A 27,249-nucleotide genomic window follows, 5' to 3' on the forward strand; every position below is an offset into this window, starting at 1 on the left:
TCATTTGGAAGTTCAAATGATTACATGTCTACTTATGTATCAGCTGCACTTCATAGTGATATCATGTACCCCAGTACGACTAACCTGACCAAGTTTGTATTCTATGAAAAAAACCTGTTTGTAATGTACTTTATCTAATAAAAGGAATTGAAATAGTACCCGATTTAGATTTTGTTTTATGCTAGTGATAATTCAGATCCAAAGAAGACAGGTAGGCTTTTTCTTAGTTTCAGTGTTAAAACAGATACAGAACTGTTAGAATGTAAACATTTGAGATTTGGATAAATAAGCTATTGTTCCAGAGTCATTTTGTTAACCTTTCTTTTACAGTAGTGAAAGGAGGCCTTAACAGGTTTGCATTAATTATATATGGCTTTGCTTACATTAATATATATAGCATATAAGTAAAAAACCGTAAATAGTAAGGGACATGTTAAAATTAAATTATGTTAAATTGCCTTGTGATGAATTACTATGTCAGTGAAAAAGAACATCACACCAAAATTTCACACCCCTACGGCAATCCACAATCACTCTGGAAAAACAGCTGACCTATCGACAGTACTAAAGTCAACCAAGCCCCACAACCTCACCACCCCAGCACAGTGGTTGTTCAGAATACAATGGTTTTGCCGCCTCCTGTGCTACTATTAAAACACTTGCCTGCCATTGGAACTCTTGTTCAGCCAGCTTTTGAAAACCCCAAAGTACAACACAAGCTTCTACATGAAAGAAAAGAAATACAAGAATAAACAGTGTGTGCCTTTCTCAGAAGCTTTGCTGTGACCCTAGAAATCATTCTGCTTTTGTGAATAAACACACGCACACACATGAACAACAGATAAAAAGAAATCCTACCCCATTTATCTGAAGGGTGCTCTTCACAGCTTGGTCCTACAATCAGTAGTCTGAGAATACAGAATTTTTTTTCTTATATACTTTATCATATTTTCAAATGGTAATCTGATTTTTTGTCCTGATTAGATAAGCCCCTTTGAGACCACCTTACATCCCCATTCCACCCCCCACCCAACAAGCAAATCCACATACACACATGCACACAAAAAAAGCCTAGCGCAAGTCCTATGTCACTTGCAACTTTCCAACATGGCTCCTTCAGAGATCAGACGAGATCAGATGTGTTCAGGGTGGGGTGGCCGTAGACCAACATGGCTCCTAAAAAGAAATACGGAGAACTGTATAACACAGCAGCATTTCACAATGGGTCATTATTGCTGTGGGACCAACACTTGATCACTGAGTAATGCAGTTGTCCCCCATGTCCTGAGCATAGCGATCTGATATTGTAGTCCTCAGTTCATCAATGTCTCTCCGTAACTGGCACACATCTGACAGCTTTTTAGTGAGTGTTTCTGGGCCATGGTCATTCTCAGCCTCTTCAGCTGAACAGTTCAGTGCTGTAGAAAAAAAATATGGAGAGAATGTCTCACTTTTTTTTTCTGAACAAAGGCATTTTAAGATTTTCAACTTAATTATCGCTGGCAATATGATGTTGTACACTGAATGCCAGTCAGGGTCAGATTTAAATTATGCACCATTCAATATTAAATAGATCTTATCTACTCAGTCCTTTTAAATTTTTGTTAAAATGCATTAAATTCCTACAGTAATGCATACAAATTCAACATGTTTAATGGATGACAATATTCCAAAAGTAGAAAAGAGTATTCTCTTAACAACTTTATTTGGGCTCAACCAGAGCACTTAGTTCTTCCCATTTGACCAAATCTGAAAATCATTAGTGTGGTGAGGGGTGATCCCTTAAATTTTTTTTTTTTTTTTTGCATGAAAACAAATTTTCAAAATATATGACTAAGTGTATATATATATTGAATTGGGACCCTAAATCCCAAACAACCAAATCAGACTGATAGCACGAGGAGCCCAATGGCTGAATAACTGAGGATGAGTCCCTGAGTCAGATTGCTTTGAATTATCTACTCCAGTTCCTCTCTGTCAGCACAGCTCAACATAAAAGCAGGTGGAGCCAGTGACCAGTGATTGTAAAATAAGCCTTTCCTTATATTTTCAATGACCCTGGTAGCTTGTTAGAACAATAAGGGCCAGATAACTTACTTTAACGATCATTAATTGAACACCTGCCATGATCCAAGCACTACACTTGAAGCTGAGGTCAGCAAAAAGAAGGGATATAGTGGCTTACTCTTAATAATTTACATACACTTCCACAAACAATCAAGCCCAGTCAGGTATCGTTGATGACCTACTACTACACTAGACTCCAGAGGCATAAGGAAGAGAACAACCAGGCCTAACTGGAGCGAGGAACAGGTTCACTGGATGGCCAAAGAAGCAGGCTAGGCAAAGGTACAGAAGCAGAAAACCACAGTCTGATAGAATTTGAGAAACTTCAAGAAAATCAGTAACCAGCTTTAAAATGGTGGAGCACAAATTCTAAGAGAGGGGAGTGCCAAGAAATAAGGCTGAAGTAGGTGTGAGCTACCAATCTCTACTTCAGGGGAGTGTAAGTATTGGGAAATCAGAATCACAGTTTCAACAGATCACTCTGGCAGCAATGTGAAAAATGGACCGGGCAGAGAGGTGGGGGGGTTGACACAGAGACCAGTCCAGAGAAAAGCTTGAATTAAGGCAACAGTGCAGTGGATATGTAACGGTAGAAATAAATGCTAGAAGTGGGAAGAAACTGACAGAAATGATAGAGCCCAATCACCCCCGACTTGCACAGGGGCCAGGGATCGGGTATGGGACACATGATGGAAGAAAGAGGATAAAATTTGTGTTGGGGTGATGGATGGACGGTGGTGCTACCCACCAAGAGGAAGAATAGGTTTGCAGAGGAAAGAAAAGCAGTCTCTGTTGGACACACTGAGTCTGTGACACTTATGAAACAGCTGGTTCCTAATGTACAGATCAATATAATTAGGAGCCAAGAAGGGACATTCTAGGCAGAATAAGAGACAAATGCCTGTATGGGTCAAAGGTACAGTGATAACAGAGCACAACAACAGAACATGGATAAGATTAGTCAGAGAAAAAACATAAAAAGAGAAAAACAAAACAACAACAAAAGGTTTCTGGGAGATACAATATTGAAGTGGCAGAGAATTCCACAAGACTGAGACTGAGCAGTCATTAAGGCAGCAGCAGAACTTAGAGGATGATGCCATGGAAACCATGGTAGCAGAGTTTAAGAAGGGTGGGTGAACAGCATCAACAAATAAATCATCCATGGAGTGACGAGATGAGGATTCAAAAGAATTCATTCATTTTCAACAAATTAACCAGCTGGCTGAAATTTTACAATGCTGAACTGTAAGGTAAGAATTCTGGGGTTAAATTTTGAAGACTGGAAGGAGTATTCATTGGCAGGTGAATGTGGCAAGGTTCTGAAATCTCTCTTTTATTATTATTAAGATAGTTATCTTATCACTGAAAAGGTTAGTAAATATAGGAGTGTGCAAATGTAGAGTACAGAATACTTGAAAGTGACGATCTCTGAAAAGGTGAAGAAAACGAGGTTTTTGAGAGTAAACTTTTGCTTCTTGTTTCAAGAAATCATTGCTAACTAAACCACCCCGTATTCACCTGGCAAACTTCTCCTTTAAGATTCAAGCCAACACCAGCTGCTCCACGCAGCCTTCATAGCCCTTAGCAGATAGATTTAATGGTGTTCCCTTGTGCTGGCACTGTCCCTGTACACATCTCAGTTATACTTAGCACAATGCCCTAAGAATCTGATTAATGTGTGAGAAAGAGCTGTGTTTGAATTCTCTGCATTATCAGTACCTTAGTGCCTGGACTGTTGAAGTCATTAATGAATACGTACTGAGTGAATATACTTAAACTTTAATGTGTTTTTTTACATACTCACACTCATATATGTGAACACACATCTACGAAGTGAAGGGGGAAATTCTGCTGACATCTCTGAGCAGAGTTACATGTTTCATTTAACAAGTGATATACTTTGATCAAGAGTATTATGTATTTGGTTTGACAAAATATTATGATGCATGATGGCAGAATCTTTTTGATAAGACTAAAAAAAGCTAGTCTCCTCTTTAGGTACATATTTACTACCTTTTAAGGTAATAACTCAATACAACATATTGGCATACAAATATTATTGATCTTACTCCATTCATATCTCCTAACTAAAGTCCATTTCTTCTGTATTAAGGAGACCAACATGTCACTATTATAATTTAGAACCACATGCAGAGATGAGCGTTCCTATAACAGTTGCACAGAAGGGGAGTGACTCTTGGATTTCCCGTATCAGCTCTCATAACTTTGTGTGGAGGAAGGTAGAACTGAGGCATTGTGGGTGGGTGTCACATTGAAAGGGACAACATAGCAGGAATGCATGACAGGAACAACAGATCTGTAGGCCATGAAAACTGCTACAGAACATACACTACATAGGAACGCAAGTGAGTATTTTTTCTTCAATATTTTACCACATGAAAGCAAATAGAATGATTCTTTTTAGAAGACTAATCTGGAAATTACACCTATTATCACTCCAGTCACATATTAACAGATTCAGCATAGCTCATCCACACAGGCAGATTTGTAGGCATTCTGGAAAGTGCCAATCCATATCAGGTAAGACCTTGCTCACTTCTATAAGTATAATCAGGTAAGTTCTAGCAATGGAGTAATAACAAGTATTCACAGACTGATTCTGAGATTTATAAATCTATGTAGGAAAGGAGATTAAAAACAAATAGGGAAAATGCAATCAGAAATTCCTAACTCATGAAGACAGGTTTCTAACAGTTAAGCTATACCATAAGGACAAGTCATTAGCCACTTACATCTGATTCCCAATAATAATGAAAGATTAGGCTCCTTGCCCTGAGCACGCTGATTAAGAATACTACATAATGCCTTCAAGTCAAACAAACAATAGGACATTTCCTTGAAGAGCTGATCAATCACATTCAAATCAAACAGTGGTCGTTTGGAAGGAACTGTCTGCTGCCTGGATTGGTCTTCTTCCTGGCCCTGATCCAATAGAGAGCATGTCTCTTCTGTTTGTCTTTGGTTCTGCAATGAATAAAGAAAACAAAAATCTAGTGGTTAGAACAGAGAAAAGGTACTCAAAAGCCATATAGGTTAACATTTTCCCTCAAGTCTATAAATAAAACAGTAGAATATTATATTCATGTTAATCAAATTTAACTACATACACAGAGTAGTGGGAAGAAAAGAGAGAAATAATTTAAATTGTGGAAATGGTTCCTCTGTGCCAGTTGATCCTACAGAAGAAACAGATATCTAAAGAGTCTTAGTCTCCAGGAGTCTCTCATGCTCTCACATAATGAGCACCTTGGTTGTATATGTATTTTCCTATAGCAAGATTTACCCTAAGAACAAAAGAAACTTTACACCTCATCCTGTAGTTTTATCATTATTAGCATAGTAAATTAGTTACTTTGAAACCACTCTTTTGTATACGTATTGATAAAAAAGTACATGTTATATTAACGGGCAGTGTAAGAGAAAAATACAACCACAAAACTGGTTGCCCTGTACTGATGAATACCTAAGACTCCATCCCTTACAACATAACAGGTGCGATAGCTCTACCTAAGACACAGAGGCAAACAAACACAGGAGCCTGTCAAGGTGAGGAGACAGAGAAGTATGACTCTAAAGAGGGAATGGATCAAGGTTCTGGTAGGAGAACTAAGTGACGAGGAGATAACCAACCTAACAGACCCAGAGTTCAAAACACTGGTAATAAAGATGCTCACAGATTTAACAGATATGCTTAAGTATGGCAAACGCATAAGGGAAGAAGTGAAGTCTGTGCTAAATGAAATGAAAGAAAATCCACACAAAACCAGTGGTGAAGAGAAGGACACCGGGGTTCAACTCAATGAATATAAGGAAGAAAAAAACAGTCAACCAGTACAAAATGAGGAAACAAGAATTGAAAAAAAAGGGGTAAGGCTTAGGAACCTCTGGAACAACTTTAAATGTGCCAACATTTAAATCACAGGGGTACCAGAAAAAGAGGAAAAGCAAGAAATTGAAAGTTTATGTGAAAAAATAACGAAGGTACACTTCCCAGATTTGGCGAAGGAAATAGACATAGACATACAAGTCCAGGAAGCACAGAGTCCCAAACAAGCTAGACCCAAAGAGGACCACACCAAGACACATCATAATTAAAATGCCAAAGGTTAAAGATAAAGAGAAATCTTAAAAGCAGCAAGAGAAAAGCAGAGTTACCTACAAAGGGGTGCCTATAAGACTATCAGCTGATTTCTCAAAAAAAAAAACTTTGCAGGCTAGAAGGAGCTGACAAGAAGTATTCAAAGTGATGAAAAGCAAGGGCCTACAACCAAAATTACTCTATCCAGCAAAGTTGTCAGATAAAGTGCTTCCCAGACAAGGTAAAGCTAAAGAAGTTCATCATCACCAAGCCATTATTATATGAAATGCTTAAGGGACTTATTTAAGAAAAAGAAGATAAAACGAGGAACAATAAAGTGACAACAAACTCACAACTATCAACAACTGAACCTAAAAAATCAAAACAAAATCCACCTAAGCAAACCAGAATAGGAACAGAATCATAGGTATGGGGATCATTTGGAGGGTTATCAGCTGGAAGGGGGAAGGGGGAGAAATGGGGAAATGGTGCAGGGATTAAGAAGAATAATCAGTAGGTACAAAATAGACAGGGGGAAGTGAAGAATAATACAGCAAATAGTGAAGCCAAAGAACTTACATGCACAACCCATGGACATGAACTAAGGGGGTGGGATTGCTGCAGGGGAGGGAGGGTACTGGGAAGAGGAGAGCAAAGGGAAAAAAACTGGGACAACTGTAAAAACATAATCAATAACAAAGAAAACAATAAAAAATAAATAAAACCATCAAGGGAAAAGCTGCTGGCAAGCTACACATTCACACAGTTGCCTAAGCAGCACCCCACAGATAACCTGCTGTTTGCAGAGGCTCTAACATTACAATGGAAAAAATCAGTCTGTCACCACCTTAACCCTATGAGGTGAGTTTTGGTGTCCCTTAGAGTGGAATAACCAAACATATATAATTTGATGATGTGAACGGCACCTACAAAGTATTTAGGCCAAAATATGTTTGACCTGAATCTAATGATATCCTGAGCTCTAACTTCTAGCTTACAAGAAAATAGAGGGCATAGAGAACAAGACAAATGACTCCATGCAGAAGCAATCAGGCAAATCTAGAAGTCCGATCATCCGCACGGCAGACAACAGGCACAGTCTTGTCAACAAGTCACTAACATGGGAGAAGAAAGAGACCTTAGGTTAATAAGACAAAATAAAATGCAACTCACGGTCTTTACGTGAAGGCTGGTTTAAAGTCACTATAAAAAACATTTATAAAGAAGTGGAAAGTTTTTAAATGCAGATGGGGTATTATAGAATATCAAGAAATATTATTCGTATTGGGTGTGACATTGGTGGTATAGTTATATCAGAAAATGTCACTAATTTTTGAAGATGCATTCTGAAATATTTAAGTGGCAAATATAACGATGCCAGTTAAAAAATAAAGATAAGTATTATTTGTATGTGTAACATGTCCTTAAATGAAAGTATTTCATCTCATAATTAAGTGAAGAAAGTGTAATTTGTTTTAATGACAGTGCCAACACTGCATTCCTTAAGGATTTTCTAGGGTAACTTTGTTTCTATTCAATTTATGCCTTATTCCATGGCATTGGGGCCTAACTCTATCTAACATTTGACTTTGGTACAGTAAAGCCTGGGAAATTGTATTCTAAGACCAAAAAATAAATAAATTTGTCTTTTTATTATAATTTTAGTAAGAAACCTAATAGATTTAATTAACTGGCACATCAAAATCAAATCTTCAATTTAAAAATGTTTTCTGGATATGTACAAAAGAAGCATTTGTTTCAACTAAATAGGTACTGAATCAACCTTTGAAAGTAATTTGAATTTCTTCTACTCACATCAAGCAATGTTTCTGTTAATCTCTGTAGGTTTCTTTCTTTCTTTTCCAGCTCTTCAATCATCTTCTGTGTGGTCAGTTTTTCTTCAGAAAGTTTCCCTTGCAGAGACTAGAATAAAGAGATTTGGAAAGCAAGGCATGTTAACACTGGAAGCATAATGCAACCCGGTAGGTAACAAGGACACTGGCTCTGAATCCTTCAGATACACTGTCCTCCTCAGCCCCTTGGAAGGTGAAGTGCTCACATTCAGATCAACCCATATTTTAACTCTAGAGCAAATGACTAAAATGGGGGAAAAAATACCATCTTTTTCAAGAAAGTTTTTAGTCTGGGTAAAACATGTTAAATCTAAAGTTGCTATTTAATGCTATATTACAAACAGTTCTTATTTTATTAATAGGATTTTGTTTATGTACTGAGAGTGTATTAGCAAATCTATACCTTTTTCTACATTTTCTTATAATTAATAAGATACAACAAGACAATAAGATCATAAGACCACCCTTATTTTCTGTCATTTGAAACACAGTTAAACACCCATCTCAGCATACAGTATTCCAAGTCAACATAATGTTGCACCCAGGGCAAAGGCCTATTAGTTTGATAAACTAATCTCTTTCTTAACTCCATTATAGAATTACTAATTATCCAGACACAGTACTATTGTAAGAAAAGTTTGAGCATATCAAAGCAACATACTGGATATTTTATAAGTACTTGGGTCATTTCAGTTTATAAGCCTGATTTTCAGCTACACACCAAAGAAAAACTTGCAATGAACCCTGTAGTTACCAGTGATGTCTAGGGGTTTCTATCAACATTTTATTTTTGTTCAACAAGATCAATAAACTTATGATCAGAGAAGAGATTTCATTTTTTCCCTCAGGACTGTATTTAGTCTCAAGTCTGAAAATACTTCAGACTGCTGACCACCTAAATAGCACACAATCTATATGAAGGTTATTTTCCTTACATTATCTCTGAATGGAGTTAGAGAGGTAGTTGTCACTAGGCGCTGAGGTAAGACTGGAAATATGAAACCGTTTTCTCAACAACAGATATTCAACTCTGTTGCTTCTTACTTTCATCTGTCTGCTAAACTCTGAAAAATTGTTACACTGAATAACTCAGAAGTTGGATACAAATGAAGTAAGCTCTATAATAAGTTCCTTTCCTCCTAGGGAAAACTTGTTTCATATTCTACAAAAATGAATCTCACAGCGCAAAGTCACATGGGTTCTCTGAGTATATATATATTTGGAAACTAAAATTCCTTTGTAATTGGGAAAATTATGCAGTGTGTATGCAGACAATACCTTAGGTGTCTGCCTATCACAAATCCCATGAGTTATAAGTAGTCATATTTGTACAAAGTCAAATTCCTTCCTTAACTATCATCTTGCTACCAGATATAACTTTTAAAAAATCCACTTGAGAGTTCTGCTTCTAGCAAGATGACATGAGGAGCACATGTGAATATTATTTTTAAAAACACACAAAATTTCTGAAAATAGTCCTAAGGGCATACAGTAAATGATGAAACATATATTTAAGAAAATCTACTAAAACTCAGTAAGAATAGCATAAGTCTGTGACAGTTTAAGCAAGATCCACTCCATCCCCACTCTCTGATAGCTCAGCGCAATGGCAATTCTACTCCAGCCTAGGACAGCCAGTAAACACACAGGGCTCCCTCTCTCCCCAGCTCCCAGCGGAAGAGCTATCTTCCCAGCAGAGGCAGGAAAACAGCATTTCTCATCCTCACCTCAGCTACCTGTAGCTGAGGCTAAGTTCCAGGCAAGTGCAGGCAAAGGTGGGGCTCTCTTCTGCCCAGACCCTCTCATGAATGGAGGTTTCCATTCCTTAGATGGAGAACCACTGAGAATACTGGGCCCTTGACTGCCTTGCTTTGGCTTCTGGCACAAGGGTTCCATACTGGGAGAGGCAAGCTGAGATTTAGAGCTGCTGCCCACCCTCCCCAAATGGTGCTCATCTCCCAGGGAAGACTCATCAGAGAAGCCTGACACTGTTCACATTCTTACTGACCTGGCTCAGAGAGCGAGAAGCAGGCCACACAACAGAGAGCTCTGAATGTCTCCCTAAAAGAACTAAATTCGTTTACCACTGAGTGTGAAGTGCGAGCCTAAGGCACTTCAAAAACAGTTAAGGTTGTGGTGAAGGGCAGTTCAGAGGACACTGTTAAGATTGATCAGAGGTATATAAGCTTAAGTGTAGGCTGGCTAGATTCCCAGAGAGAAAGAGAACTGGGAAGAACATTCCTGGGAACAGAACAAGTTTCAAACATTAACCTAACAACTGTTCTTCAAAGGAGCCCAAATGGATCAGTCTATGAAGCAATTTATGCCACAGGGCACTGTTGAAAACAACAAAGTGATCGGCTGGCAATTAATGACTTCACAGTTAGTGTGGTGAGAGAGTCACAAAAGACCACATATTGCATTTATATAAACTGTCTAGAATAGGCAAATCTATAAAGATGTAAAGTAGATTAGTGACTGCTCAGGGCCACAGAGGTGATGGGGTTTAAGGGAGTGACTGCTAACAGGTACGGGGTTTCTTTTTTCAGACAATAAAATGTTCTAAAATTGACTGTGGTCTTTGTTCCAAATACCCACATATTGTGTATATTAAAAATTATGGAAACGTACACTTTGAGTGACTTTAGGTTATATGAATTATACTTCAATAAAGCCATTATCAAAGCCATCATAATATAAAGAAAAAACCTTTTTTATTTTTGCCTGGTTTCCTTTCCCCCAGCTCCTGATTTGCTTTCAGGCTTATGAGCAAGAGCTACAAAAACAATTTAAATGTGTCAAAACCACACCCAAGTATCTCAGAAGCAAACTTTTTTTTTTTTTTTTTAATCTAAATCTTTGTCTTCCCTGTCAATTCCCACTTTTGGTCCAATAAGCATGCTGAGGATTATTACAATAGTTCCTAAAGGCTCTAGGACTAGGGCTATTGCCAGGCTATGAAAAAGAACTGCCTGGGGAACTTGTTAGTAATACATATTTCAAGTTTTATCCCAAATATACTGATTCATTAGGTTCACAATGGGGCCCAGAAATGTCTATTTTAAAAACATGCTAAGTAATCTGAATACTCATACAAGTTTGATGACCACTCATAACACATACCGGCTCAAGAATATTCTTTCATGATTCAAATGAACTCCCTTCCTACGACTCCCCATCTCAGACACAAAGAACTGAATCATGGTGAATCATGACTGCACCTGCACAGAAGATTCTACATGCATGACTGCACCTGCATAGAAGATGCTACATGACCCCTGCTTCATTATAATAAATTAGCATCGCGGGCGCCCTTTCCCCTGCTGGGCAATGAAGGAAAATCATGGGAGACTGAATGCCCAGCAGTTTGAAAGTAATATAACTACTTGTATATGCACAATAAAAGCCTGCCAAAAGTAGCCAGGAAATATCTGCCCTATAGGAAAACAAACCTGACTCCTGGTCAAGATGGAGGTATAGGTAAACACCTCACCTCCTCGCAAAATTACAGCAAAAATTACAACTAGATTACAAAACAAATAACACCCAGAATTATCAGAAAATTGAGCTGTATGGAAGTGCAACAACCAACAATTTAAAGAAGCCACATTCATCCAGATGAGTAGGAAGAGTGGAGATGCAGAGACATGCAGAGGTGCGGATGTGGAGTGGTGCAGAGACACCGAACAGGTGGTCCCACATCCATGTGTGGTGGATAAAAGTTGAGAGGGATACCCCAGGAGTGAGGGGTCACAGCCTCAGACCAGACCACCCAGCCCAGGGTTCCAGCACCAGAAAGATAAGTCCCTATAACTTCTGGCTATAAAAACCAGAGGGGGTTGGGGCAGTGATAGAAAGTGTGGGATTCTTGGGGGACTCCTTTAAAGGGGCCCAGAAGGGACTTAGGACTTACACAGATTCAGCACCAAGGCAACTGCTGGAAGGGTACCAGTGCATACAGGAAGAAATTGAAGTAACTGGCATCAGGGTGAGTGCTGGGAGACAGCTTCCTCCTGGCCAAAACTCCAGAGGATCAGGCAGCAGCATTGTCCCCTCTCTGAGCCTTCCCCCAAACAGAGCCATAGAGCAGTGATACCAGCTGCCCCACCCTGGTGATTACCTAAGGCTCCATCTCACGCAATTTACAGGTACGCTTTTCTACAATAGGCCATGCTACTAAGACAGGGAGTCAAAGCAGCTCTACCTAATACACAGAGACAAATACAGGGAGGCCCCTAAAAAGAGGATACAAAGAAATAAGGCCCATCAGTGGATTGAGCGTCGGCCTGTGAGCCAAGCGTCGCTGGTTCGATTCCCAGTCAGGGCACATAACTACGTTGCATGTCAGGTCCCTAGTTGGCGGCGCAAGTGAGAGGCAACCACACAGTGATGTTTCTCTCCCTCTATTTCTCCTTTCCCCTCTCTCTAAAAATAAATAAACAAATTATTTTAAAAAAAAAGAAATATGGCTCAAATGAAAGAGCAGTACATACCCTCAGAAAAAGAACTAAATGAAATGGAGATAACCAACCTATCAGATGCAAAGATCAAAACACTGGTTATCAGGATGCTCTAGGAACTCACTGGGTACTTCAACAGCATAAAAAAGACCCAGGAAGAAATGAAGGTTATATTAAGTGAAATAAAGAAAAATGTATAGGGAACCAACAGTGGAGGGAATGAAGCCAAGAATCAAATCAATGATTTGGAACATAAGCAAGAAAAAATCATTCAATCAGGACAGCAAGAAAAAAAAACAACCAACAACCAAGAATATGCTAAGGAGCCTCTGAGACATCTTCAAACATACCACTATCCAAATATAGGGGTGCCAGAGGAGAAGAAGAAGAGCAAGAAATTTAAAACTTATTTGAAAAAATAATGAGAGAAAACTTCCCTAATTGGGTGAAGAAAATAGACATTCAAGTCCAGGAAGAAGAGAGTCCCAAACAAGTTGGACCCAAAGTGGACCACACCAAGACATATCATAATTAAAATGCCAAAGGTTAAAGATAAAGAGAGAATCTTAAAAGCAACAAGAGAAAAGCAGAGTTACCTACAAAGGAGTTTCCATAAGACTGTCAGCTGATTTCTCAAAAGAAACTTTGCAGGCAAGAAGGGCCTGGCAAGAAGTATTCAAAGTGATGAAAAGCAAGGACCTACAACCTAGATTACTCTATCCAGCAAAGTTATCATTTAGAATGGAAGGGCAGATCAAGTGCTTCCCAAACAAGGTAAAACTAAAGGAGTTCATCATCACCAAGCCATTATTATATGAAGTGGTAAAGGGACTTATTTAAGAAAAAGAAGAAGGTCAAAATTATGAATGTTAAAATGGCAACAAAATCACAACTGTCAGCAACTAAATCTAAAAACAAACTAAACAAACAAGCAGAACAGAATCATAGGTGTGGAGATCATCTGGAGGGTTATCAGTTGGGAGGGAGAAGGGGTAAAATGGGGGAAAAGGTGCAGGGATTAAAAGTACAAGTCGATAGGTATAAAATAGACAGGGGTATGTTAAGAACAATATAGGAAATGGAATAGCCAAAGAATTTATATGCATGACCCATGTAAATGAATTGTGGGGGGTGGGGGAGCTTGCTGAAGGGAATGGGGGTACCAGGTAGAAGGGGAAAAGGGGAAAAAATTGGAACATCTGTAATAGCATAATCAATAAAATATCCTTTTTCAAAAAAATCCTTTTGACACTGAGGGTCAGTCTTTGAAGTTGACCCGTCCCCATGTTCTGTGGAGTGTACTCCGTCGGCAGCTGTCCGTCTCGAGAGACGATGGTGTAGCTTCTTAAGAGTCTATCTGCACTGCCAAGAATGGTTGTGCAGTCCGACTCGGGAGTGACACGGTATCTCTCTCCTCCTGTGTTGAATCGACATCTTGCAATGACGCTGGAGTGTCCTCTCCAGTGAAGCTGAAGCTACAGAGCCTGGGCAGGGTGATATGGAGGGTCTGCTGTTGCCCAGGCAGCAGACCCCCCCTCTCTTCGCAGCTGAAGGGTCCAAGGGAAAGACGGAGTCAATACAGCTTGGGTTCAGGTGCGCCGCAGGAGTTGCCAGTGTTGACTACAACGTCAAACCGCCTTAGGGACTCCGGCTCCGGATTTTCTGTCGGGGTTTACTCCCTTAGCCTTTCCCCTGAAGAGGTATGCCGCAAGGCAGCGGAGGTTTTTTGGAGTCAGAGTTTTCCTTCTCTGATGTGCCCTGACTGGAAGATCGAACCAGCGACACTTAGCTCGCAGGCCGATGCTCAATCCACTGAGCCAAACCAGCCAGGGTTGTGGAGTGTACTATCACTTAATAAATGTGCTCTCTTTCTACTATAAAATCGCTGTGTGTTCAGTTCAATTCGTTGTTTGCAATCACCAAGAACCTGGTTACCTGTGCCCACCTGCGACACTATGATCTTTCAATGGTAGCTGTGAATTCAGAAATGCCATTTTAAATCCATAATTTTTTTCAGTGAGGAAACATTTCAATAGATTAAAGAAGTAAACTTTTTTACTCTGTATTACTTCTGTCAAAAGAGTACAACAGTGGCAGCTCAGTGGGGACAGGTTTATGTAGGTGAAATGTGCGTTTGAGGGCTAATTGGAAGGAAGGCAATGCCCAATGAATAACTCATTCAACACTGACTGAAGCCATGTTTATGGAAATGATGGAGAACATTCAACTGAAAAATGCCTTTTTATATTGTATAATGACAGAAGAAAAACCTGTAGGGAAAGGATCCAATTCAGCCATACTGGTTTCATGGATGTAAAGAAAGGCAATATTTCTAAAGGATCAATGAGTAAACGAGATTTCCATGCTAGTTAACAATATAATCTTGACAGTTGAACAAAATAGTAGATAAATCTGTATTTTTTACAGCATTCAACTCAATTTTAAATTCAGCATATACTTTTATAGGAAGTACTACTTTTTCTATACAACTAGTAGAAGACTGATTCCTCCCCCACTTTCAAAGTTGTGAATAAACTTGCCACTGACCTAAACCAAAGAAGTATTTATTTGACTTCTGGTGCAAGGTGGTAAACTAGTAAAGGTGTGTTTTAAACACAGCATCTTCACTCTGTAACTGCCTTATTTTTATCTCCTATAAACTGGACATAAAATGAACATGGTAAGGGATATTTTTTTTCTCTTGTCATACATTTAAAGCCGTAGAATAACCTGCTTGTACCTAACACAAAATACTGATTCTCCAAATACTCCAAATCAGTCAAATAAACTACTTAAATTTGGTCTCTTCAATAGTCTACAGTGACAAAAAAAGGAGTAAACAACATGGCATGCTAATAATGCTAAGTTTGCTTTGTCTACTCACCTACTACTACTCTAAAACAGAACAACTCTCAAACACTATGGAAGATCAAAGAACATGCAATCTATAATGGCTGTGAAATTTTAGTATTTAGTATTAAATAAAATTAATACTATACTGAGAGCTAAAATGCATAATTCATGTTAACAATGGCTGGGAAGCTCTCTGCTATCCTTTATAAAGTATTTTGTATACTCTGGTTTCTCTTCAGATCATATAAATCTTTTGTCTTTTACTAAAGTATTTTGTGTTATTTTGGCTATGCAAAGGAATTGAAGAAATTTAAAAAACAGCCATAGCATATGAGAAAGACATAATCAACACAGGCATAAGGTTGGCCATTCTTTCTGTAAGCTGGTGGGAAAAAACCAGGCAGCTTTAAAGAATTAGTAATTGAAGGGAACTGCTCTGTTATATGCAGCAACTTGATAATATGCCCATTATCTGTAGTACAAAGCAACAAAAATACTTTTTTAACCTAAGTGTTCTCTTTAGGATTCTCTATGTGGTTTCCAATGCTAGCGAAGGAAGTAATTAGCATTCATTTTTCAGAACAGGCAATATTTTCAGCTTTTTACAGAGTACACACCTTTTATATCCATCACAAACCACCAAATAACAAACCGAAACCAGCTTTTTTAACCATGAGGTTTCAAAAAATAACAAGTTTAAATAAATAACATCAAAGTTGAAAAATGTTCTCACTGAGGCATATTTGTCTCCATCTATAATTTTTTGTCCAAATAACATCTTGATTAATATAGCTAAGTTTGCCAGCTATCAACATTTGCTTTCTGTTTTTGTGAACAAACTACATACTAGACAGAACCAGAAAGCCAAAAAAGCTGAGAGAGAGAGAGAGAGAGAGAGAGAGAGAGAGAGAGAAACCATTGCTTCACAAGACGATATAATTAATGAGTATATTGTATTGTTTGGTCCCAAATATTTGGAAATAAGTGCATCTCATTATTTGACTTCCATTCTCTAATTATTTTTAAGAAATAAAAGAATGTTTACTGAAGCATTTTAAAATCAAAGAATAGAAGGGCATATAATTACATATTCTTCTACATATTTGTTTACATATGGTCATGACATATCTGAATGTGAGCAAAAGACTTGGTTAATGTGTAAGAACAAATTGTATTAAAATGCCTCAACAAATGGAAAAAAATGAACATTTCAACTAATACAAATATATTCTGAACATCTATAATTTGAGAGATGGCATGTGATAAATAAACAAAATCTTATAAGTCTTATCCACCAACACTTCAATGCCCAAGGACAATGTTGACTTTCCTTAATTTGGATTAAGATAACTTTTCCTAGATTTACTTCTCAGAAAATGTTACCAAGTGAAAAGTAAATTCCCTTCATTATGGTCTATAGGTAAAATAATAATAGCTAAGAAAACCCAATCATCTTGGGATTCAACTTAAATTATGTCTGTAGGATAAAAAATTAAGAAATATAACCTCTGAGACTCCATCCAGCAGGCCCACAAACTTATTGATTAAATTGAAAAATTACTTTTGGCCCACTATGGCCAAAAGACAATCAGAAGAGACTACCACCCAAACCATTTACTTTTTCCTTTTTACTTCCATTTTAAAGAAGTAATATTAGAATTAGGAGGTATAAAATTATTTATTTTCTTCAGTTATATTTTTTATTTCATCTTTATTGTATTACTTTCCATTACCATTTAGTCTGCTTATACTCCCCTTCCTCTAGTAGTCACCACACTGCTGTCCATGTCCATGAGCCTTTTTCCTTTTTGCTCAATCCCTTCACCCCCTAAGCAACCCCCCACCCCCGCCCCACAAGCTGTCATCCGCTCTCCACCTATGAGTCTGTAGTAAAATTTGCCCAGTGGCTTTCATCATACTTAGAATAAAATACCGATACAAAGAACATATGCCCCTATGTCATGTGACCCTTTCTACTGTCACTTCTCAACTATCTACCTCACAGTCACTGCACTCCGGACAGCAGCCCTCTTGCTGGTCCCAGAGCATATCGGGCACATTCAGGACATCGGCTGCTCTCTTTGCCGGGAATGCTCTTCCCCTGCTTATCTTCATTCAGATCTGTTTAAATATTGCTTTCTCAGGTAAAACTTCATGATTACTGCATCTAATCCTTCTACTTTTTAAAACAGCTCATATCACTACTTGATATTGTATTTCATTTTCTCCATCTCACCCCACTAACATGGGCAGGAACTTGCTTTGTTCAAAGATGAACTCCTAGTGCCAAGAACAGTGCCTGCCACATATGAAAGTCCTCAGTAAATATGGAAAATCAAGAAAAGAATTTAAAAATCTACTTAATTCACAAAATTAAGATTGTGTATTATGGGTCAAATACTCTAAACTCTGGATATGCAAATAATATACCATCTTCTCTACTATCAGGACTCTAAGTAGAAGGTAAAGACACAAAATGTAAACAAAGTATTATACTTTGACAATACAGAAAGAATAATATATTAAGAAGGAGAAGACTCTTGTACTCACAGGACTAAAAAATAGTCCATTGTCTTTAATTATTAGATCACTGATGATCATAACCAAATGTATTCTTAGTAGCAGAGGTGGACTACACCCAATTAAAAACAGAACAAGTAAGGGCTAAATAATCACAATTTTTTGAAGAACTGATTTACTGAATAGCATTTTTTGTTCTAAAAAACTATTAATCTCTTCATAAAAATACATATATGCTTTAATAGTTTTTAGGCTGTGTACCGTTAAAGAGTTAATTGGCATATATCTAAATTAAAAGAAGCACAGAACATTCTTTACCTGTATTTCTAAAGTCATTCTGTCAATCTCATCTCGTTGGCTATCTATTATCTAAAACACAGAAAATATATTAGTCTGAATCAAGTTTTTTCCATTGCTTTTTAAAAGTATCAGTATTTCAAGAGAACAAAGATAATAACAGGGAATTATAAATTTTTTAAAAATCAGGGTGTTAATATTTTAATAGAAGTATTCATACCAAGTATCCTTTAAATAGCCACATAATTTGGGTCACACATATATAAAACTACAAAATACTTCCTCTACTTCTTGATCAAAAATTTCTCTAATGCAATTTATAAAAATAACTTTGAAACAGATTTGGAATAATTTAGGCAGGAAAAAGATACCTTTTTTTTTTTTTGCTAAGAATATAATTTCCTGAGTTTGCCTTTTATTCAAACTTATTTCAATTATTATCTTTCCAAATAAAAATATTCAAAATAAAATTTCCACCAGCTATTAAATATTAGCTAAAATATAAATCAATTAACTATAAATTATTTATCTAGACAAACATATCCATATAGTATAGATTTCATGTTTATTATCAAAGATATGTACTGACCTTACTAGCATTCTCATTTTGTTCTCTTAGGTTATCATTTTCATTTTGAAGCTGTTTTGCATCTAACATAGGAAGGCGAATTCCATCTTCAAGGCATCTTTCTACTTTTTGCTGCAAACTGTTTTAGAAAGACAATTATACAAAGAAAATAAGCTCTATGTGCTGACTTTGGTAGAAGACTTCAACATAAATGAAGCCCCTTCTTAGGGTCTAGACCATTTTTTAGTCAACCAGTAATCAAAATCTACACACAGTATATGAATAAGTTTGAGTCCTTATATTTCATGCAAGTAAGAAATATATAGGAAGCTGTATTTTCAAGAATGAGGCCAGAGTCAAGACTTGCTCAGTACATGACATCCATAGGCCCTCATTACCCTAGTCTGAGCTCTGCAATCTAAACCCTCTTCTTTACCTTTCCCCACCAAAAGCGGAGTTACTTGGTTAAGATGATGGTGATAGGAAGCGTAGGAATATGAATACACATCTTTGTCCTTCATTCTGAGCTCCAGAAAAATTTGTAAACATAGTTGTTGCCTAAACCAGAATTATATTTCTCCTTCATTAATAAGAGCAGCAATATAATATATGACGTCTGTTCAGTAAAAATCCAGCCATTATTAACATAACAAGAATGGTTTGCACAGCACTGATGTAACCTGGCAGCCAAGGAGAGTGGACTGGAATGTGCATGCATGAACAATGACAACTTCACTGTACTAGTCAGTGGGAGTGGTAGATGCCACTGTTGAGTGAGCATATGTACTGTGTGCCGATAGCATTCAAAATGAATGAGTAACGAATCTGTGTCAAATTTTGCTTTAGACTTGAACATTCCTCCACAGAAATTACCCGAATGATTTGGAAGGCCGCAGCTATGGACAACCGGTGACTGGCAGCTTCATCACGACAACACCCTCACTCGTGCATCATGTCTTGTGCAGTTTTTTGGCAGAAACATCAAATCACCCAAGTGACTCAGCCCTCACACAGCCCAGATTTGGTGCCCTGAGATTTCTGGTTTGTCCCAAAACTAAAATCACCTTTGAAAGGGAAGAGATTTTAGACTGTTGATGAGATTCAGGAAAATACAACAGGGCAGCGGATGGTGACTGGGAGAACTGTGTGAGGTCCCAAGTGCTTACTTTGAAGGCGAATGTCATGTCACTGCCCTATATACAATGTTTCTTGTATCTTATATCTTCTTCAACAAATGCCTCTAGTTTTCATATTACATGGCTGGATACCTTCTGGACAGACCTCACATTTATTAGTTGACCTAATAGTTTCTCATGCTATCCGTGGAATGGAATTGCATTTGGAAGAGGAAATGACAAAATATGCTCTGGTACATTAAGAATGAAAGGATAAAGGAGGGGATAGTTATCCTTGAGAAAAGAAAAATAGTCATGTTTGGGTTAAAAGGAACTATACCATTTACAATAATGCCCAAAATCAAAATATAACATCCAGATACCTAAGTTAGCTTGTGATCATATTCAAGAGTTGTTGAGTACTAAAAGAAATAGACTTCATTTTATTTGGATTTTGATATTTTCATTATTTTTCTTCAAGTATTATGGCTATCTTGTGTTTCCTGTCTTTCAAAAAAAAGGAAAATAAATTTAAAAAAATAGAAAGGAGCCTTTGAAATCTTGCTATCTGGCAATGTCCACAGTTTGGCTCAAATAACACTTATTAAAATTCAAAATTCAAAAAGAAAAAGAAGAAATATCATATCCAGATTGTGGACAAAGAACTGGCCATCCTAATGATACAATAGGGCTTCAGAAGTGTTGGTAAATAATGGCACCAAAGAAGTTTTAATGTACTACAAATGTAGCATACTGCTTTGTAATATATTACCTGTCATAAAAAAATATTTGCTTTTTCAGTCCAGAAGTGAAAAATACATTTCTAATTCAGAATGAGTCTTTTTTTCCAAATGCAGTGTGAAGGCACAACTATATATTTAAACATTCCAAAAGAAATAAGACTTTTAAGGTCTTCCTATTTTAAAAGATGAGCTTACTATAAAGGAGGGAAAAATGTTCTCAGTCGTGGAAGAATACAAAGCTTCCTTTCATGTATCAATTCTCATTTTCTTTATGTCATACAGCATGCTCACTTGGAGCAGTAATAGATTTTTTGATCAGCAAAGGTACCAACTTACCAACTACTGCATTACTAGGGATCACCCCTAGATATTTACTTACATTTTCATTTCTAATAGAAAATTTTTCTTATTTTATTTTGAAATCTCTAAAGTTATTATGTATTCATAAAGCAAAAAACTTAGACATATTATACAAAACAGAAAGCTGTAATGATATAATTCAAAGTCACATATACATCTGCAGTTCTTCTGGAACTTAAGGAATACTACATCATACAGCTGAGGAAACAGAAATAACACTCCTGCCCCAAAGTCAAATGACACCTTAGCCATACAAGTATTGAAGAATATAGAAGACCTTCTTTGGTCCTTTGCACCTACTTGAAATAGAAATTTCCTTTGATAATATATCAGAGAGTATCAAAATAAAATTAAGAATGGGATAATGTACTGTGAAATACACTGCACTGTCTTTCCAAATAAAGAATAGTAGGCTCAGAGTTCTACAAAAAGCTAAGAGAAAATCTAAATAAAAAAGAAGGTATAAAATCACATTAAATATGTAAAAGCATACAGTGTAACAATACATTCAGATTATTTTCAGATGTTCCTAATTCTATATTCATAAGACAATACAGCTTGAGTTTACATCATAATTTCCTATAAAACAACAGGAATAATTACCTCTTTTCATTTTATCAGTAAAATGAAAGAAGAAGATACAGAGTATAATTAGTAGAAATCAGAAAGCTATTCTGAGACAAGAGATAAGATACAAGACATGTAGTAAAGGTCCTCTAAAGAGCAAGAAAGCAGGAAACAGAAAAGAAAAGGTAGAGTCAAAAGTATCTGAATTTTTTGGAGCTTAGGTTAGAAGCACTGAAGACTAAATTAACCTAGAAACTGGAATTTTCTGCTCTGAAATCCAAGATAAAAAAGTAGAACAAGGCATATTTAAGGCTCTGAAAGTAGTAAAACAATACTAACTTGGAATTATCAGACAGATTTTGATTAAATGGCTGGAAGTACACTGAGATATATCACTGATACAAACAGGAAGAGATTGTATCTCTGAAATTTAGTTTTTTGTTGCTTTGTTGTCTCATTTGTCAGGATATTTGATCTATTTATGAATGATAATCTATTAAGTTTTACAGAGATTACATGTACATGCATATATAACATAGTTACCTATGTTTTTCAGGAATCCAATGCTTCCCAGCTTAAATATATTAGCTAAATATACTAACAAATGATATTCACTGTTAATTCTAACTGCAGTGGTTTAAAACAGAAGAGTCTGAGTAAACTTGGAAGCTCTGTAGCAAACAGTCCTATCTGTTCCTCCACAGTAGGTGCAATGGGGGCCGATTGCCTCACTTAGACATATCTCATTAAGGAGTGTACCTTGAGTATTTGGCTGCCCCTCTTTCCCTCTTTCTGTTATTTAGAATTTTTACTTATATTTTTAGAAAGACATTAGATAATTTTTTTTATTGTTCTCATCTAAAACCTTTGAGAAGATGTCAGTATGTTGCATCAAAATATTAAATAACACCCTGGCTACTGTGGCTCAGTGGACTGAGGGTCAGCCTGCGAGCCAAGTGTCACTGGATCGATTCCCAGTCAGGGCAAATGACTAGGTTGCATGTCAAGTCCCCAGTTGGGGGCGCAAGTAAGAGGCAACCACACAGTGATGTTTCTCTCCCTCTCTTTCTCCTTTTCCCTCTCTCTAAAAATAAATAAATAAGCAAATAAACAAACAAATTATTTTTAAAAAATGTTAAATAACAACTGAGACAACCTGTTTTAATGATACAATGCTTCTGGTTCTTCATAGGACATATTTAAGATAAGAATAATACAGAATAATAATTATAAGTTTATGTATTTTAAGTAAAATGCTTTATGAAAAATAAACAACTTAAAAATAACAGAAGAACTACTGAAGGTTTCCTTACCTCTGAACTGTAGTTACCAACTCCTTCTCTTTCTTCTTCTGACATATTAATTGTGCCTCTTTCTCTTGGCACTGTGTTTTTACCTCTTCAAGCTCTTTTTCCATATCTATCAGAGTCTCTTGCAAATTCTTGTTTTTTTCTTCTAGAACCTGCAGCTAATAAGAAATTTTTTAAAGTTCATAAAACATGAAATATTAAATGTGTTTCACTAGAAATTGTTACAATGTTATCGAGGATTCATACACTACGGTTAAAAATCACACTATCTTCATTTCATCTACTTAATAACACTCTCCTCCTCTGCAAAAAGAGAGCTGGGAGAATTGGGATTATGGAGAAGAGGAGAATGGAGTCAAAAACTTCTAGAAGACACAGAGAGAAGGTGAATGATCTCAATTTGGGGATTTTTAAAAATTCCATTTTTAATTGTGGCAAAATATATGCACAAAAAATTTACCGTCTTAACCGTTTTTAAGTGTACATTTCAGTAGTGTTACATACATGCACATATTGTGCAGCTAATCATCAGAACTCTTTCCAAAGTTTCTTTTTTGAAGTTTAAGCAGGAAGGAATGCCCCTACCTCTTTATTACAAAAATGGAATTGTACAACCTGTTTCATTAAATATATTGCATATCATGAATATTTTTAGGCTAATACACACGCAGCATTTTTTTTTTTCAGTTTGATTTAAATATTCCATAGCATGGATGTACTGGTGAATTAAACCATTCCCCTTCTGATGGAACCTCAAGGTTGACTCCAGGTTGTTCTTCTGTTTGCTTGTTGGGGCAATGGGGGGTGGGGGGGAGGGGCAGGGAGCGGTTTGTCATTAAAATAACAGGGCGATAAATGTCTTCGTGGCAATGAGTTCTGGTGCTTTTTTTTCTGTGCAATAGAATTTTTCCAAGTGAGACACACACACACATATCTTATTTTTATTGCTTACACGTTACAGTGGTCTTCATTTTTCCCACTTCGTCCACCTCCAGCCAATCCTTACCCACCCTTCCCTCAGACCATCAATCACCACACTGTTATCAGTGCTCATGGGTCATGCACATATGTCCTTTAGCTAATCCCCTCACCTTCTTTCGTCCAGTCCCACCCTCTCAACCCCAAAGGCTGTCGCTCTATTTGATGTATCTATACCTCTTTCAATTTTGTTCATTAGTTTATTTTGTTCATTAGATGCCACATATAACTGAGATCATATGGTATTTGTCTTTTCCTGACTGGCTTATTTCACTTAGCGTAATATTCTCCAGTTCTATCCATGCTGCCACAAAAGGTAAGAACTCTTTTCATTTTGCAAAGCAAACTTTATAGCATTAACGACTCCCCATCTACTTCTCTCCTCTTCCCCTGGCAACCACACTTTGACTACTCCAGGGACCTCAGACAGTATTTTATCTTTTTGTGACTGGCTTATTTCACTTAGGAAACTGGCCTCAAGATTGTCCATCTTGGAGACTGTGTCAGAATTTCCTTTCTTTTTAAGGCTAAATAGTATATGCCAAATTTTGTTTATCCATTTATCCACTGGTGGAGACTGGGTGGCCTCCACCTTTTGGCTACTGCAAATAATGTTATAAATTTGCATCATGTTTAAACATCTGTTCAAGACACTGCTTTCAATTCTTTTGGGTGTATACACAGGAATGGAGTTGATGGATTGTATGGTAATTATATTTTTAATTTTTGATGAACTATGATTATTTCCTATAGTGGCTACTATTTTACATTATGACCAACAGTGCATAAGGAATCTAATTCCTCCCATGGTTGTTGTCAACACTTGTTATTTTCTTCTTTTTTTGATATTTAGCCATCCCAATGGGGTATGTAAAGTGGTATGAAGTCATGTTTTTAAATCTATATTCCTTGCTGTTCCTGCTCATGCAAACTTTTGTCTCCCTTCTTTAGTTACCTTTAGTTTCACAAGTTGTAAGTTAATTTAAACAGTTGTAGGTCTACAGTCAGCAGAATAATGATAGAGTCAGCAGAATAGTGACACTACATGGATTCAATCAATGATTGCAACTGGGAGCAGTCTTTCCTCCTAGAGAACATTTTCGGTTTGGGGTAGAAGGAAGGACAAAGCAGTGCTATTGACATCTAGTAGGCAGAGGCCAGAAATGCTGTTAAGCATCCTTTAACACACCGGACAGAATCCTACAACAAACAAAATTATCCTTCCCCAAGTGTCAATAGTGCCGAGGCTGAAAACCCCATAATTAGAAAGACTTTGAAAAAAAAAAAGACTATAAAGTAGGTGGTTTATAAATAAGGTTTCAAGAGGACAGGCCCCAGAAAGACTTTGGTTGGGGTATCACTAAGAAAGAAAAAAGGTAAGAAAAGAAGTCAGAGGAGTAAATAGAGATCATAGAGTATAAGAAAGAATTTGTGGAAAAATTAAGAGGAATGGAGGAAGTAAATCAAGTATCTAGAAAGATACTCAAAAAAGGTCTTAGTGAATCTTGTGGATCCCAAGGAATGTTGGGAGAAGTCAGACTGTGGTGCACGCATGTGTGAGTATGGGATAGGTATGTCAGACTGCTTTAGAAACTACCTTTTAGAGTAGAATGTGAAGTGAGAGAGTTAGCAAACAGGTTCACTGGGAAGGCAACATGAAAAACAAGAAAGATCTATTCATGCTTAGATGAACAGTTGTTAAAGTTAATTATAAAAACAGCAATTAAGCAGATTTAACTTATAATTAGACAAATATATAACTAAAATTTTAAATTATAAAAATTATGACATTTCTAAAACATTACCTGAAAACATGTTTCCCATATAATTTAAAGAGCATTTTATTTCATGTTACCTGTAAACTCTGACTCTGTACATCATCGAGAGTTGGAAGATCAGCCAGATACTTTTCCAAGGTCTCAATTCTTCTCTGCTTTTCTTTGTTTTGTTCAGATTCCTTCTGGCATTTCTTTTTCAGGCTACTGATATATCTATCTCTGGTTTTAAGCTATAAAAAAATTATGAATCTTCAGTAGTTTTGTCTCATTAAGAAATAATAACAAAACAAACATTCTAATCTTACATTATCATTGACTTATCCAAAAGGTCTAGATTATAGTTAATACCACCACCAACTAAAATAAGATTTACTTTATTTCATCAATTCTAATATTCACATTTTTTTTCAAATTTTCATACCACTGAAATCCAGGTTTGAAATTTTTGTTTTCTTTTACAACTGATAGTATCCTATAAACTGCAGTCAGCCAGGTAGTAGTGATGATATTTTTATTGAATTTATTTAATACAGTTTGTAATGCCTATATATGTACAAATTTGGGAGATCAAGGCTATTCATATCCTTGGCTTTTCAACAGTGTTATGTACATGTTGAAACTATGTGCTAAGTTTAAATGCTACATTATAATTTGGCATTGAAAAAAGTTATTGGGTACTCAGCAAGACACAGAAACAGATCCACAGGATCTAGTTTTGAAACCAGTGAAGCAAGTCATTCTCTTGAGGAATGAGTCCAATTCTTATTTCTTGCAAAGCTATACTGAAATGGTTTATGTCAATTAAGAAAGGAAGATACCTATAAATAATGAAAGCTGTTCTCCTACTAACAAATTTGCAAAAGAATTACTTATCATGTACTACAGCAACGCAATTAAAGCCAGGAGCACTTACTAAAGTTATCAAATACTTAGGAACTGATAAGGGGACTAGCCAGACCATTCCATACCTCAATTAAGACTAGTGTTAAGGCACTGTGTCATAATTAAGCTTGGAGCATATGTTCTAAAAAATACATAAAATAAAGGTATGCCTTACTATTAATGTCACTTTAGGATTGATGAAATACATGATTCTAGTAAATCCCAATTTGTATAGGCCAGACCTCAGATTTCTATGTAGTAATTTTTTTCACTTTTGCATGTGAAATATACTGTCTTTAAATTTCATCTTATATTTAAAGCTCTTTCATACTTCAGATCAATTAAAAACAATATGTCTATACAAACTGTTGCCTAAAAAGTGAACTCCAGATCATATTTACCTTAAATTACCAGTCTTCCAAACACTTAACATTCTTTTAGAAATTTATAGGGTTCTAAAATTTTTTACAGCCTTTTCCCATATTCACCCAAGAAATAAATGCCAGTAATGAGTGCTATAATAGAATAGTCCTTTCAAATTTTATTAAAGCCAACCCTTGTCTATAATCTAGTTTCTTTCATGCCTTATCTAATTTCTTTTAGGTCCAATGTATAACAACTTTTATCAAAACAACTTCAATTGGAAAAATGAATCACATCTCATTCATTCCATCAGTAACATCAGAATCCATTTATTACCTTGGGTAAGTAGCAAAACTGGTAAAACAGACAAATTCTATCGTTTGCTGGTCTGACAATTTGATGTGTGATCTATTAGAACTCACAGACTACTGGC

At 36.6% G+C, this 27,249-nt stretch overlaps 1 protein-coding gene across 1 annotated transcript in view; it reads right to left on the minus strand.

Annotated features, from left to right (window-relative positions):
• Positions 1 to 481: 481 nt before the first annotated feature.
• CEP85L (centrosomal protein 85L) overlaps positions 482 to 27,249 on the minus strand; it is a 123,744-nt gene continuing 96,976 nt past the window's right edge. Inside the window, exons 7-13 of the mRNA XM_090279789.1 lie at positions 25,649 to 25,801; positions 22,819 to 22,973; positions 18,742 to 18,859; positions 18,174 to 18,224; positions 7,985 to 8,092; positions 4,824 to 5,055; positions 482 to 1,418 (exon numbers count right to left, since the gene is read on the minus strand). Of these exons, the coding sequence (XP_090135915.1) occupies positions 1,255 to 1,418; positions 4,824 to 5,055; positions 7,985 to 8,092; positions 18,174 to 18,224; positions 18,742 to 18,859; positions 22,819 to 22,973; positions 25,649 to 25,801 (981 nt within the window). The 3' untranslated portion in view covers positions 482 to 1,254. The remainder of the gene's footprint in view (positions 1,419 to 4,823; positions 5,056 to 7,984; positions 8,093 to 18,173; positions 18,225 to 18,741; positions 18,860 to 22,818; positions 22,974 to 25,648; positions 25,802 to 27,249) is intronic.

The sequence above is a fragment of the Furipterus horrens genome, unplaced genomic scaffold (assembly GCF_987537825.1).
Source record: "Furipterus horrens unplaced genomic scaffold, mFurHor1.1.pri manual_scaffold_6, whole genome shotgun sequence".
NCBI classification, from domain to species: Eukaryota; Metazoa; Chordata; class Mammalia; order Chiroptera; family Furipteridae; genus Furipterus; species Furipterus horrens.